At 36.1% G+C, this 12,672-nt stretch overlaps 1 protein-coding gene across 2 annotated transcripts in view; it reads left to right on the forward strand.

Annotated features, from left to right (window-relative positions):
• Positions 1-12,672, forward strand: part of GPATCH2 (G-patch domain containing 2) — a 257,162-nt gene that overhangs the window by 188,048 nt on the left and 56,442 nt on the right. For both annotated transcript variants that reach the window (XM_090048842.1, XM_090048834.1), the window contains one exon: positions 4,457-4,539. In XM_090048842.1, coding sequence (XP_089904968.1) covers positions 4,457-4,539 — 83 coding nt within the window. The remainder of the gene's footprint in view (positions 1-4,456; positions 4,540-12,672) is intronic.

Raw genomic sequence — 12,672 nt, forward strand, 5'->3', positions numbered from 1 at the left:
AATGGTTAACACACTGGAAGTGGCTTTGTGTTAAGCAAATTAGATATTTATCCAATAAGCATGTAAGTGGAGGTCACTATATTTAGAAGTTCCCAATATCCTGGATCTAGTCACTGTCCTATTCCACTTTTCTGTGACTGAAGTGAAAGTTACATTTGGGGTGAATTTCTCCTAAGTTCAGCTGAATGACAAGCGCAAAGGTAAAAATACCTGGGAGTATTATATTATAACCATAATTGGGAAAAGAAAAGTAAACAAGATCTGCTTTCAGTGTTCCATAGATCATGAATGTAGGGCCTCTTTCAGAGGAAACTGGTTATGAATTGAAATGCCAACGTAAGCCTGAAGGACACTTGAAAGAATTCCAGTGATCATAAAAATCAGACTAGTTCAAACTCTGGCTTTGACCTGTTCCAATGACTTTAAGATGTAAAAATTCCTAATTGTAAATGAAAAATAGGTGATCATTGAAAATATTGTCTCACTGGGAATACTGAGGGGGCTGAACAAAATGAGTTTTTTCATGGTATCAGTATGAATGACATGGTTCTTGGGGGTAGGAGGGTCGAATTTAAACAAGTATAATGTCATCATACCTCATGAAATGCCAGTTATGAAGTGAGAAAATAACAGTGAGGAAGAACGTAAAGGACATGGTGCATGGATAACATTGAGTAGTGCGAAGAGAACGTTTACAGCAAATAGGCATGAACATTCATTGGGGGGTATCTCCACTAGGATAAATACAGCAGTTACTGTAGTATAACATTATTAAAGCACATGATTTGGGGAATGTTTTTCTTGTGCTAAGTGTTCTCTCTCTTTTCCCCAAGCTTTATGCATTATTGCATGCCCTTACATACAAAGGTGATCTAACCCCTTTGTATGTAAGGAATGGAAGAATACATTTTGACAATAGATTCCTCCATTCCATTTTTTGTGTAATATGTTGAGGCTTGACAACAACAACATCAAATCTTGGCCTCCTAGTGTAAGTTCACACCAGTCTGGCTTTAACAGCCCTCTTACTTCCCTCTGCCACAACTTTGCCGCTGCTATGACACTTGCAGGCCTGCTCCACTGTGGTGCAGCTGATGCCCTGTCTATGCTTATATTTTTCTTATTGACAGTGAGTGTTCTTGCCAAACGCCAGGGACCATAGTCACATCTGTTTGTCTCCCAAGCTTGTCTGAGGCTGCTTGGGAACACTTTTTATCCAGAGGGCAGCTTTAACTAGGCCTAATGCTCTGAAAAGCCTCTATTTGTAAATGCATACAATGAGGCGACATGTTCCTGTTGTCTTTCCTTAAAAATTATTCCATTTGACACTGCTTGCTCCAGTCCCTGTCACCAGCATATCAAAAGCCAAGTTTTCAGGCAAGGTGGTCTTAACAAGTTTTATTTTTTTCCCCAGCAAAATGCCTAGCTTTCCACGCAAGCACTATTTATAAATGATAGCTTGCAGCAAGCTATAGATAAGTAGATAGAAATCAGGCAAATAGCTTTCTTCCTCTTTGTAATCCTTGCATTTATGATTTAATATTAAGAAACATAATATTGAATCTAGACAGATTCTTAGGGTCAGAGTACTCCCTACTTCTCAATAACCATATAATAGGAATTTAGAAATGTATTGTACATGAGCTGTTATTTGTGTTTAGAGCAAAAATGTAACATCTTGCCTCCACTAAACTGTAGGCTTTAGAATAGAAATAGTTTTGTCCCTTCCTCTTTAAAATGTAATGTTTTGTCTTTTAGTGATTTAAACCAGCAATAAAATGTTAGTTGTAAATCCTTTTGGAAATAAATGCTGCTTTATAATTATTTTTAGACCCAGATACAATATCTGTTGTTATGAGACTGGATTTCTTAGTTTAATGAACACACCAAGAATTTGGGTTGGCTCTATAGAATTTTCCTCAAAACGACAACAAAGAAATATCTACTCTCACCTTGGCTAGTGATCACGTTGTAGTGCTTTGCAAAGACAAATGATTCATTTATGCTGAAAGAACAAGGTTGCCTTTCAGACATTCATTGATTTTAAATTAAAAAGTAACTGCTATGTTCTATATGAAGGGTGACGACAATAATACAGTAGTCCTAACTTAGTGTTAGTTGTTGCAACTCTGTTCTCTGTGTGCCTGAAGGAAAAGTTGGGAGGCCTGATTAACAGAATTTTGCTGATCAGTAATCTCTGTCTCAATACAGTGTACCAATAATCAGTTCTGGGTTGAATTACTCAAACCGTTCTCCTATAATTCAGGTCTGCAGGTTCAATTAGCTGACTTGATTCATTTTTATCATCATCCAATTTGTATATCTCCCCCTCCATGTTTGCCACCTTCTCTCCTTTTGTATAATTCCAGAAGGAAAAAAAATCCACATATTGCATTCTGCTAAGTATGAGACATGTCCAGGAGATGTAATGAAATTTGGATTTGGGGGGAAACGTGATCTTTATTTCATATTCATAGACAATTCTGTTTAATGAAATAAAATATACTTTGGTGAATTCGGAACATTTTCAGTCTTCCCTGCTGCTGCACATTAATTTTGAATGAAAAAGGATACATCAGTTTATAAATTAAACCATATATTTTTAAATTTTGATATTTGCTTCCCATTAGTTTGTATTCAAATGTTTAAGAGCACAGAGTGTGATTGGGTTGCATTTTAAACAGAGAGTAAAATAAGTGGTCTATTTAAGTGAACCATTTTTTGACAGTAGTAGTTTTCTCAAGATTCCTAAGTAGCCTGGTTCTCTAACATACGGTGTTCTCAATTTTAGGAACAATTTTAGTTTAAAAAATAAAGCCATATTACTGTACCATTTAAAAAATCGGTAAGTATTGTGCCCAGAGTTATTTTAACTACGTACACACAATTTGTAATTTAAAACCTGTATACTTAATAAAAACTTTTAAAAAATATTCCCTTTTGAATTTTTGTTTCTCTTATGAGCTTTTTTCCATAATTATGAAATATTTTATTTCTCCTCATTTTCGTATGTATTATCAATCACAAAAAAGATTTTTAATAACCTTAGCCTATGAGTGAAAAAATTCTGGTAAATGCAGGTTATGGAAGGCAAGTCAACATTAAAATAAAAAGTTAAGCTAAAGCAGTGCCAAAGAACTGGCACAGTAAGTTAGAATAAGGTACACATTTGTGCAGTAATTACAACTCTTGGAGTATTTTCTTTTAAAATCACTTCCTTGTTAATTAAGAAGTCTTACACCTTTTTTGATTTAAAAAAAAAAAAAGATTATTAAATGATTAAACGTTAACCAGTTGCAGCCAAGCAGTGGGTGTTTACTTTTTTCCAGTGTTATTCAGAAAATCTATATATTTGCTTATAGCACATAATTAATTTGTTATGCATTAAATAATGCTGTAGCAAAAAGAAACCATGTAAGTGCAAGTAAGCAAAATTCATGAAGGCTAAGGCTTTGAGTGGAAACATATTACTTTGCATTGGCACCAACCTACTAGAAGTAGTTATCTCCCTTGTAATTTATCAAAATTCACTACATTTTGGCTAAAATTATAGTTACTTAGTTTTCCCATGCATTCTTTAATGTTTAATACATCTCCATAAATACCTTCCCTTTTTCCCCTCTTTAGTTCTCATTCGCAGAAATAATTCAGGCAGTAATTTTCCTACTAAAGGAATAACACGTTACTTGCAGGAAAAACCACAACTATTATTCCAGTTTAACAGTGCAAATCATGTTAAATTCCCCAATTCAAGATATCCCTATTGACTTTTTTCTGGGGTAATCTGACAGCCAGTAGCTGGTTCAGTCCATTAAGAAGAATTGGCTATTTGCCACCTACTGTAACTGCTTAATTTCACCAGTCCAAAAATATAAGCTCATAATCGTTTAATGGGCACAGCAACATATCCAACAATCACTATGTCATTTTCATGCTCAGCCAGTGATTAAAAAAGGAAATATCAACATGTAGGGCAAGACTATTTCATATACATCTTAAAGAGGATCCTTTTCATGTTACCCCGTGCATTCTTCATCTTTCTTTAAAATGAATTGATAATACTTTTCCTGTAATAAATGTTGTTCTGGCAGTAAGGCATTAGTAACCAATTGATATCCTACCAATGATATTGTGATCTCTTTTGATAATTAATCTTAGTTATTTTCCAGTCAGAAGCAAGCATGTTTTATGTTGAGGTAGAAAGATTGCCAGTTTTGAAAATTGAAAAGCATTCCTTTTATATTATTCATTCCAGTAACAATTTATGATGCCGTGTTTAGATGCTGAGCGCTTGTCAACAAACATGATTATGTTTCAATATAAACAAGATTGGTGACTTCACTATGCAGCTCCATCTTCGTTGAGAATGTTTTGATTTAGGTTCAGATTGTATAACCTGTGTATTTATGTCATTTTCCACTCCTTGTTAATAGTTTTCTCTGATAATTACTTGCAGACAAACAAGCTTACACTTAGGATCATTGTGTATGGGAGATGTCAAACGGAGAAGGAAAGCTGCACCCCTGCCAGGACCCACAGGTAATTCATTTTACTGTGAAGTTAAATCTTCAAGGTACATCGGTCAGTAACCCTGCAAAGTGCATGATAAATTCATCAACTCTTCCAATAGCCTCAGGTATGTGCTTTAATATTTAGAAATACCGAGCATTTGAAGGACAGTTGAGTCAGTTGATTCCCTAATCTCTTATACTAAACCTTTTCAAATGTGATACTTCTTTAAGGAAAAGTGATCTCTTTGCCTTTGATAAAAATGTTAGACAACAGAGTTTCCTATTCATGTGCAGTCAAGAATACAAGGTTGGGAACCTCGTGTCTCTTTTACGATGAAGATTGTATGAAAATAAAATAAATTTAGAAAGCGACAAATGTTGGGCAAACAATTGAAAGTTCGGAGTCAAGAATATGACAGATAGCTTCAAAATAAGTGCAGCACATTAAATGGCTAACACCTGCAAGTGCATTTTCTGGAAGGCTTTTTACAGATGCGAGGTCACAACCATAGCATGCATTTTGCTGATGTCACAGCTGGGAAATTACTTTTTCAATACCTAACTGTGATTTATAGGACTCTCCATTTGTTTATATTAATTATATATGTGTACTCTATTTTATATGTGTATGTGTATCTTTGTGTTTACATCTGCAGTTTGTCTTCATGTATTTCTCACAAATATGTATGATATGAATAATGTAGCTATTGCTGTATTAGCATATACTTGTGGTACCTTATACATAGGATTCTAAAATTTAGTTCAATCCTAGATAAATATTTTTAGAGTAACCTAATGTTTGCATTTCAGTTGAATGGCCCCCTGAATATTTCAATGTTTCAAGTATCAGTGACAGAAACAGACCAAGAACAATCTCAGAAATGCTATAAAAGCACCTTAGTGGCAGCAGTATGGAAAAAGAAAATGCCTGGGTCAGGTCCTAAGACTCTGAACATATGTGAAGTGAGAAGGAAAATACTTAATGGCTGAGGAGAGGATAATATAATTATTTCTACAAGGTGATTTTGACTTAACAACTTGCAAGTACCACAAAAAGTCATTTTTGTACAGAGTAGGTATACAGTATCAGGAAATTCATTTTATTATGCATTTTACCTTGGACTTCCAGTGTCCACTATTTTATTTTTACAAGCTGACTCCCCTTCATTATTTGCAAAGGCAACCTTTTGATAATGAGGTCACTCAGTATTTTTTATAAGCATTCATTCTTTTTCTGAATACATGGCTACATCTTCGAAATATACAAGATATTCCCCCCTAAACACTTTGTCTTATATTTAGAGGAAGAAATACAACATCTTTAAAAAACAACAACAAGAAGCTTTGTATTTGCTTCTGTTTAGTACTGTAAGTTTATCCCTTTAATTTAAGCAGAACTAGTTCATTTTGTACTTAACAGAAAAATGGAAAATTTTATGTTGGATTATAATCACATGAAAGGATTTTCTGTTTGAATATTTGTGGGTTTTTTAAACAAATATAAACCTTAAAAATATTAAGTCGTACCATGTTGGGGATACAGGTATGTTCATGTACAAATATTACAGAAATATATTGTGATAATCTCAACAAAATCCATCATTTTTTCTTCCCATGGCTGAATTAATGTTAAAATCCTTTATTAAAAACATTTGCTACCACAATTTTAAAGGAAAAAACTTGCATACCAGCAAGAAAGCTAGATTAGAACAAATGACTAATATGCTTATTGGGATTTCTTTTTCTCAAATATATTAAATAGTTAAAACATAGGAACCAAAGGACCGGATTTAAGCCCCCAAAAATTATTTGCAGACTTTTTTCCAATTAAATGCATGTGGACAGTAATCACAGTAGTGTTTCTCTGCAAACCAAGAGAAACAGTCTGTCAGTGTTTTCTCTGCCTCCTATTTGAACATGGTTGTGAAAGCTAAAGGCTGACTGTAGATCAGTGATCAACTATATAAGCTTTATTTTGAGGTTTGATACACGTGCTACAAATTAGTAAAGCATGACCTTGTGTGTCAGCCAGGTAGGTGAGGGAAAACAGTTCGGTTTCATAACCCCAATCTATGTTTACAGGAGAAAATTGCTTGGGTACATGCATTTCTATAATAATATGCATGGTATGTTGAAAATCTTTTTTTTTTTTCCTTTTTTTTTAAATATTTGAGATAGATACTACTGGGGAGAATCACTGGTGATACTAATTAGGTATTGAAATACGTTGTGTGTATTTTTATGAATAGTCAGGTTAGCACCTGCTCCAGTACACACTTTCCGATATCTTACAAAGCTGTAGACCACTGTAGCTAGCGGTATTATTGGTTAAACATTTATTAATTGTGACAAGAACACCCAATTTATTTCAGTACTCTAGCTTATTTACTGCTCTTTCACCTTTGTATTTTGTATTGAAAAAGTAAAATGAATATTGATAGAGTTAGGTATTGATTTCTAAATTTATAGCCTGTTCTCAGCCTTGAGTCAAAGTCACATACCAATAGGTTTGTGTGTATTAGTAACAAAGGATGTAGATTTACTCTTGTAGCTATGAGAAACTGTTGAAGCAAGAAAGTTTAGCTGCACAGAGCATTTTATAGTTTGAAAAATGTCATCTGTAAAGGTGAAGTAAAGCCACATTGAAAACCAGTGAACAAAATAAGAGAAATGCTATTAGATATGGATTGCAGGGGAGACTTACCAGCTGACAGCAGAGGCAATTATGTCCTATTCTTCTGTTTTTACTACAATACTTTTTCTGGGGTTTGTGCATTTAATAAAGCCTCTTTTGACATGTCATCTACTTAATTAATCCATTTACTAAATTAAACAAAGATTCACTGTAAGTATGCATTGCATATTTTTTAAACATGACTTCTGTTTCTTAAGAATCAGAAATGCATGATGTTATACATAGCAGTCGACTAGACGTTTTCCGGCCTAACTTCCTCTAAAGAAATTGATACCTGATATTTAAGCCACACTGTGTTCAGATGTGGGACAATGTTGCTCTGAATTACTTCACGTCTTCTAACCACCTGAATAGCAGTGCTACTTAGTATGACGCTCTGACATCTTTCATTGCAGTTACACAATGCACTCAACTTTTTTTTTAAACTTTTCCCTGTATTTTTAATTATTTGGTTTGTCTATCAGAAGACATAACCAGACCAAAACCAAATTCAGTATTTTTTTAAAGTAATTGCTAGCAATCAAAATATATCTATACATAACATGTGGAAGGGAATCAGCAGAGCATTATATCCCTAAAATGTATGCATTTGAAATGTTCATAACAACTTCAGTGAACATTTGGTGTTTGTCCATTTTAAGTCTCTAATTAGTTTTGTCAACCTAATGTAAACTGAATAGGAGTTTCATTCAGTTCTGTTCCTTGAATTCTAATCTTTACTTCCCTACAGCTTACCTTCTCTCAGCTCCCCAAGTTATCCTCTGATCCCCATCCCATTTACCATAACCTTTGGATTCTCATTTTTTTCCTTATATTCCTTTAAATCCTCTAAATTGTATTAGGGAAATGCACGTTATGCTTACCATACACATTCTGTTTGATATTGGTAGGTTTCTATTAACTTAAGTTACAATTTACAGACTAGAAATTTCATGCAAATTAAAAAGAAAAAATGAAGACAAATGACTAACTCTACAAACGTTCATCTTAGAAAGATGAAACAGCTTTATTAAGTGTAAAATGTATATACGTATAGAGCACACCTATATAAAGCATCAAACAAAATGCATCTAAAACCATGTCGATTATTTTCCATAAAAGCAAATTTCAAATTTTACTGGACTTAGCATTTGCCATAGTTCAAACCGATACAATCTGAAATTACTAAGATATGTCTCATATTAAAAATGTGCTTTAATGAAAAATTTGACAGATTCTTAATTATAGCAGAAGCTCTGAGCACCGCTATAATGCTGTCATGACTCACTTTAACAAGGTAATCAAAAGGCCAAATGTTTTCATTCCTTTTTTAAAATTGCCAATGGAGCAGCTAAGCAAACTATTTTGCTGATGCTTAATGTGTCAGTGATTAAAAATAAGACCTGAATATCTGCAGTGATTATTTGGAAAAGATTGTGATTATACTGTCATAACAGAGGTTGTCCAGGCTAAGCTTGTGATGAAGGTCAACTTTCTTAGGCATTTATAGATAAAAAGCAGACTTGCCTTACCTGGATAAACTAGAGGTAAATTTCCCAAACGCTTGGGCATGACTTGTTATTCAAACTCCACGTAATTCCCTGTGTGGAAAATTTATAATTTATGCCCTCCATCTTAGATCTGACATCTAAGTGATATTGCTTGTCAGTATGGGCAAAGTTTTGATTAATTTTTGTTTGCCCCAGTGCTGCTTAAGTTTCTTGTATTCACAGCTCTGGAGACTGAAGTTCTTTGTATGTACACAGAACAAGTACAACACTTTCACCAACAGTGGAAGGTTCTCCATGGTGTGTTGCATTATGCTTTATCTATGACTTAGGGGTCAGCCACCTGTAATGGTAATAGAGCAGCCCTTGCCTCACTGATGAGAAATCAAGCAACGAAAATTGACTTTTGTGGGGACTACATTAACATTTTTTGGTATATTCCCTTTCTCTGTCTCTGCTTACTACCATATTTATACATTCCACACTACCTCAGCATGAAGCCTGTGGCAGATGGCAGTGACATTACAGATGGTAAAAAACTTCAAAAGACTTTTAACACCAGAGGTAACTCTCCTGAATGGTGGGCAAAAATTATCTATTCTGAGCCTAATCCCCTACTTTAAGGCTCTCTCACATTAAGACACAAAATCTACTACCACACTTGTAAAACAAACTGTAAAGAAAAGGAAAGAAGAGATAATTATCAACAGCCGTGAGGAGCTGGCAAAGGAGAGACGAGTGCCCCGGGAGCCATGGTTCTGGAGCAGCTACTCTGTGAGGCTAAAGCAGCTGCAAGAGGCCAGAAAAGGAGCATGAAAGGCGTGTGGTGAGCCAAGGAGTGGGGATCAGTGTCCCAAGCCATGAGAGGCAGGGCGGGACATCCCCAGCAGCGTTGAGTGAGTGGACACCTGGTGATTAAACTCAAAAGACACTGGCCAGAGAAACGCCACGGAGTAAAGTGGCATTTGCAATGAGGGAGTGATGCCGTGAAAGGGCTAGCCAGAAGAAAAGTGCCTGAGCCCTGATTGTTAGGGTGTTGACTTTTTTTTCTTACTACTATGGCCTTCTTTTTATTTGTGGCTGTGGTGCCTGCTGTGCCCTTGTCTCCACGGGCCTGCAGAGTTTTGCATCAGGTGGGCAGAACCCCAACTGAACTATTTAAAGGGGAAAATCCCCCAGACAGATCAGTATCCCTTGGACAGGGGATATCAGCCCAGATGGGCATCTGTTCTTTTTGTTTGCTTAGAATACTTTATTTTGTTGTTGTTATTAGAAGTCTTAACCAACAAAGAAAGAGAATATACAAAAAGCTCTCCCCTGACCACCCACTGGACTTACTTGAGACTGAAGAAGTCCAGCAGTCCATGCCAATTTAGTTCCGTCGAGACAGTTATCTAGAAACACACAAGCTTGTAAAGAAAAAAAAAAAAGAGAGATGCCAGTTAAGATCAAGATAAACAAATGGCAGTGTATCATCTGGGTGGCACTAGGCCAGGATGTAGTGGAGGTTGGAGCCCCAAAAGAAACCTACTTTGAGTGATTGTCGTCCAGTGGTGGTGAGAATTACCACCTTCCAATTGTTATCATCCTAAAACATCAAAATGTGGCAGGAAAAAGTTGGGACCACTACTACAGGAAACAAAGCAAGTGATCGTGTGACCAAAAGTCAGAGTTGTAAAGATACCCAATGGCCATACCTGTGACTTTATCTGGGCCCAGCCATGACACAAACATTTGTAAAATTTCTACATTGTTAGAACACAAATCTAGACATGCTGATCTTTCCTATCCCACAGGCTTCTAGTCTTTACTGAAAACATATTCACAAAGTTCCTGTGTCTTAAAAAAGCTTTCAGGGGAAAGGAGATGATGAGACAGAAACAGTATTTCCCTTCTCAAGGGTTTGCAGGCTTTGCACACAAATTGTCCCTATGCCATTTTGTTCAAGTATGGCACTTACTATTCATTTGTGGAGGTTCTCAAGTGGATACTTTTGCCCAGAGAGCCTAAGCCAGCCTTCATTGCTTTCCTCTTAAAAAATTATTGTTTCAGAGTAAGGATTGGGAGTCACTACCAGAACACACATTCTTTTGCCATACATGTTAGAGTATATCACGGCTGGTTAGCGTAAAGAGATTGACAACTCCATGCTTCCTCTTCCCAAAAAGAGTAAGAAGAGTATGGAAACAAAAAAAAAAAACAAGAAAAGATCCTCTCTCTTGCTCTTGCTCCCTCTGTTTCGCTTGCTCGCTCTCTTGCTCTCTCTCACTCTCTTGCTTTCTTTCCTGATCTTACCTCCTTAAATGAGCTATCCCTTTCTGGCTTTTTCTAGAAATGACATTGATCCAAAAGATTGTCTGTGGAGTTATTTGCTTTGCTTTCAGGAGACTCATCTCTGCTTTGGGCTACCAACAAGGACGATGAGCCAGTCCAGTAGAAAATACTGTCCCGTAGCCAGTGACAGGTCAAGTCTATCTTTAATTTTTTAATTAGTTAGTTGAGGTTTTAAAATGTAGAGGGGATAAAAGTCCACCAGGACTTTCTCAGAAGTCCCCATTTTGCTAAAGCTTATGCATGGGTTCTTAGACTTGTTCTCTGGGATAGTTGTTCCTTCTCTTGAAGGAATACGAAAGCACCATTTCAAATAAATAAATAGCTGCTATACAATATGCAAAAACTGTTTCCTTTAAATATTGTTACCATTCTAATTTATTTTTTAAAGAAAGAAATTCAGCAATTTGTCAGATTTCTGCATAAAGTTTTTTATTACATTAGGACAATAAAAATAAGCATTTAAAATATCTAAAAACATTTCCATGATCTGAAATTGAAAAGGGTCATTGATCAGGTAAGTAACACAGAAAGGTTCAGAGATCTCAATTTTTTTCTGTAGATAAAGGAACTGTTTAATGTGAAAGCTTTGAATAAATATTTTGATATCTGGAAGAAGGCATTCACTCTTGCTTTCTAGTGTTAAGGTCCAAGATGTTGATTTCTGCAAACCTGAAAAAAAGCTCACAGCTGTGTATCAGTATGGCATGCTTAGGCATTCTGACATCTTCATTACTGGCAGATAGCTCTTTGGTCAGCATCAAGTTTGCATATTTAATTCACAGATTGACATAATCATCTGGACTCGATGATCTCCCAAGGTCTCTTCCAGCCCTGATGTCTATGAAATCTATGAAAATTTCCCCAACCATTTGAATTATAGGAGCAAGGTTCACAGAAATGAAAACCAGTAATTAGGGTACAATGTTAGTCATCTTCAGATAGTAAAAATTGATTACAAGCACCTCAGCAGATATTTATTTTTGTTATAGACCCTCCCCCAAAATAGAGTCCCTCACTTCCCTCCTCCTTCACTATATCTTGGCCAGAAGTCTTGGAAGTATTTTGGTTCTTTCATTTTAGATTTTCTTTTTCCTCCTTGTAGTTAGAGCAGGGGCAGGCAATTATTTTAGCTGGAGGGCCACTTAACACATTTTGGTGAGTTGTCGAGGGCCACAAGGGTAGCCCTGCCCCCTGGGCACCATCTTGGGACCAGAAGTCCCACCCTTACCCCCTGATCTTTGCCATTAGAAGACCCTCCACTTCTCCTGGAAGTACTTCTTGGGGGAGGGTGCCATCTTGAAACCAGAAAAAAAAGACAACCCATATAATTAAAAAAAAAAAAATCTACTATAACTTATTTTATTTAAAAATATATATTTTTGTCCTGATTTATGTGTGTTTGCACAGTATATCTTGAGTTGACTGCATAATAGCTCAAAATACAGTCTTCTTCATGTATATTTTGTGTGGTGGGGTGTGTATGTGGGGTATGTGGTTGGAGTGGGGCGTGTGGGGGGGGTGTATGGGGGGTCTGTTTGGGGCGTGGGTGTGTTTGAGAGTATAGTGGGGTGTGGAAGGGTATGGAGGTGTATGGGGATGTGGGAGTGTGGGGAGGGTGTGGGTGTATGTTGAGGGTATGGTGGGG

This window comes from Crocodylus siamensis, chromosome 1, assembly GCF_052110815.1.
Source record: "Crocodylus siamensis isolate JL-2025a chromosome 1, ASM5211081v1, whole genome shotgun sequence".
Classification (NCBI taxonomy): Eukaryota; Metazoa; Chordata; order Crocodylia; family Crocodylidae; genus Crocodylus; species Crocodylus siamensis.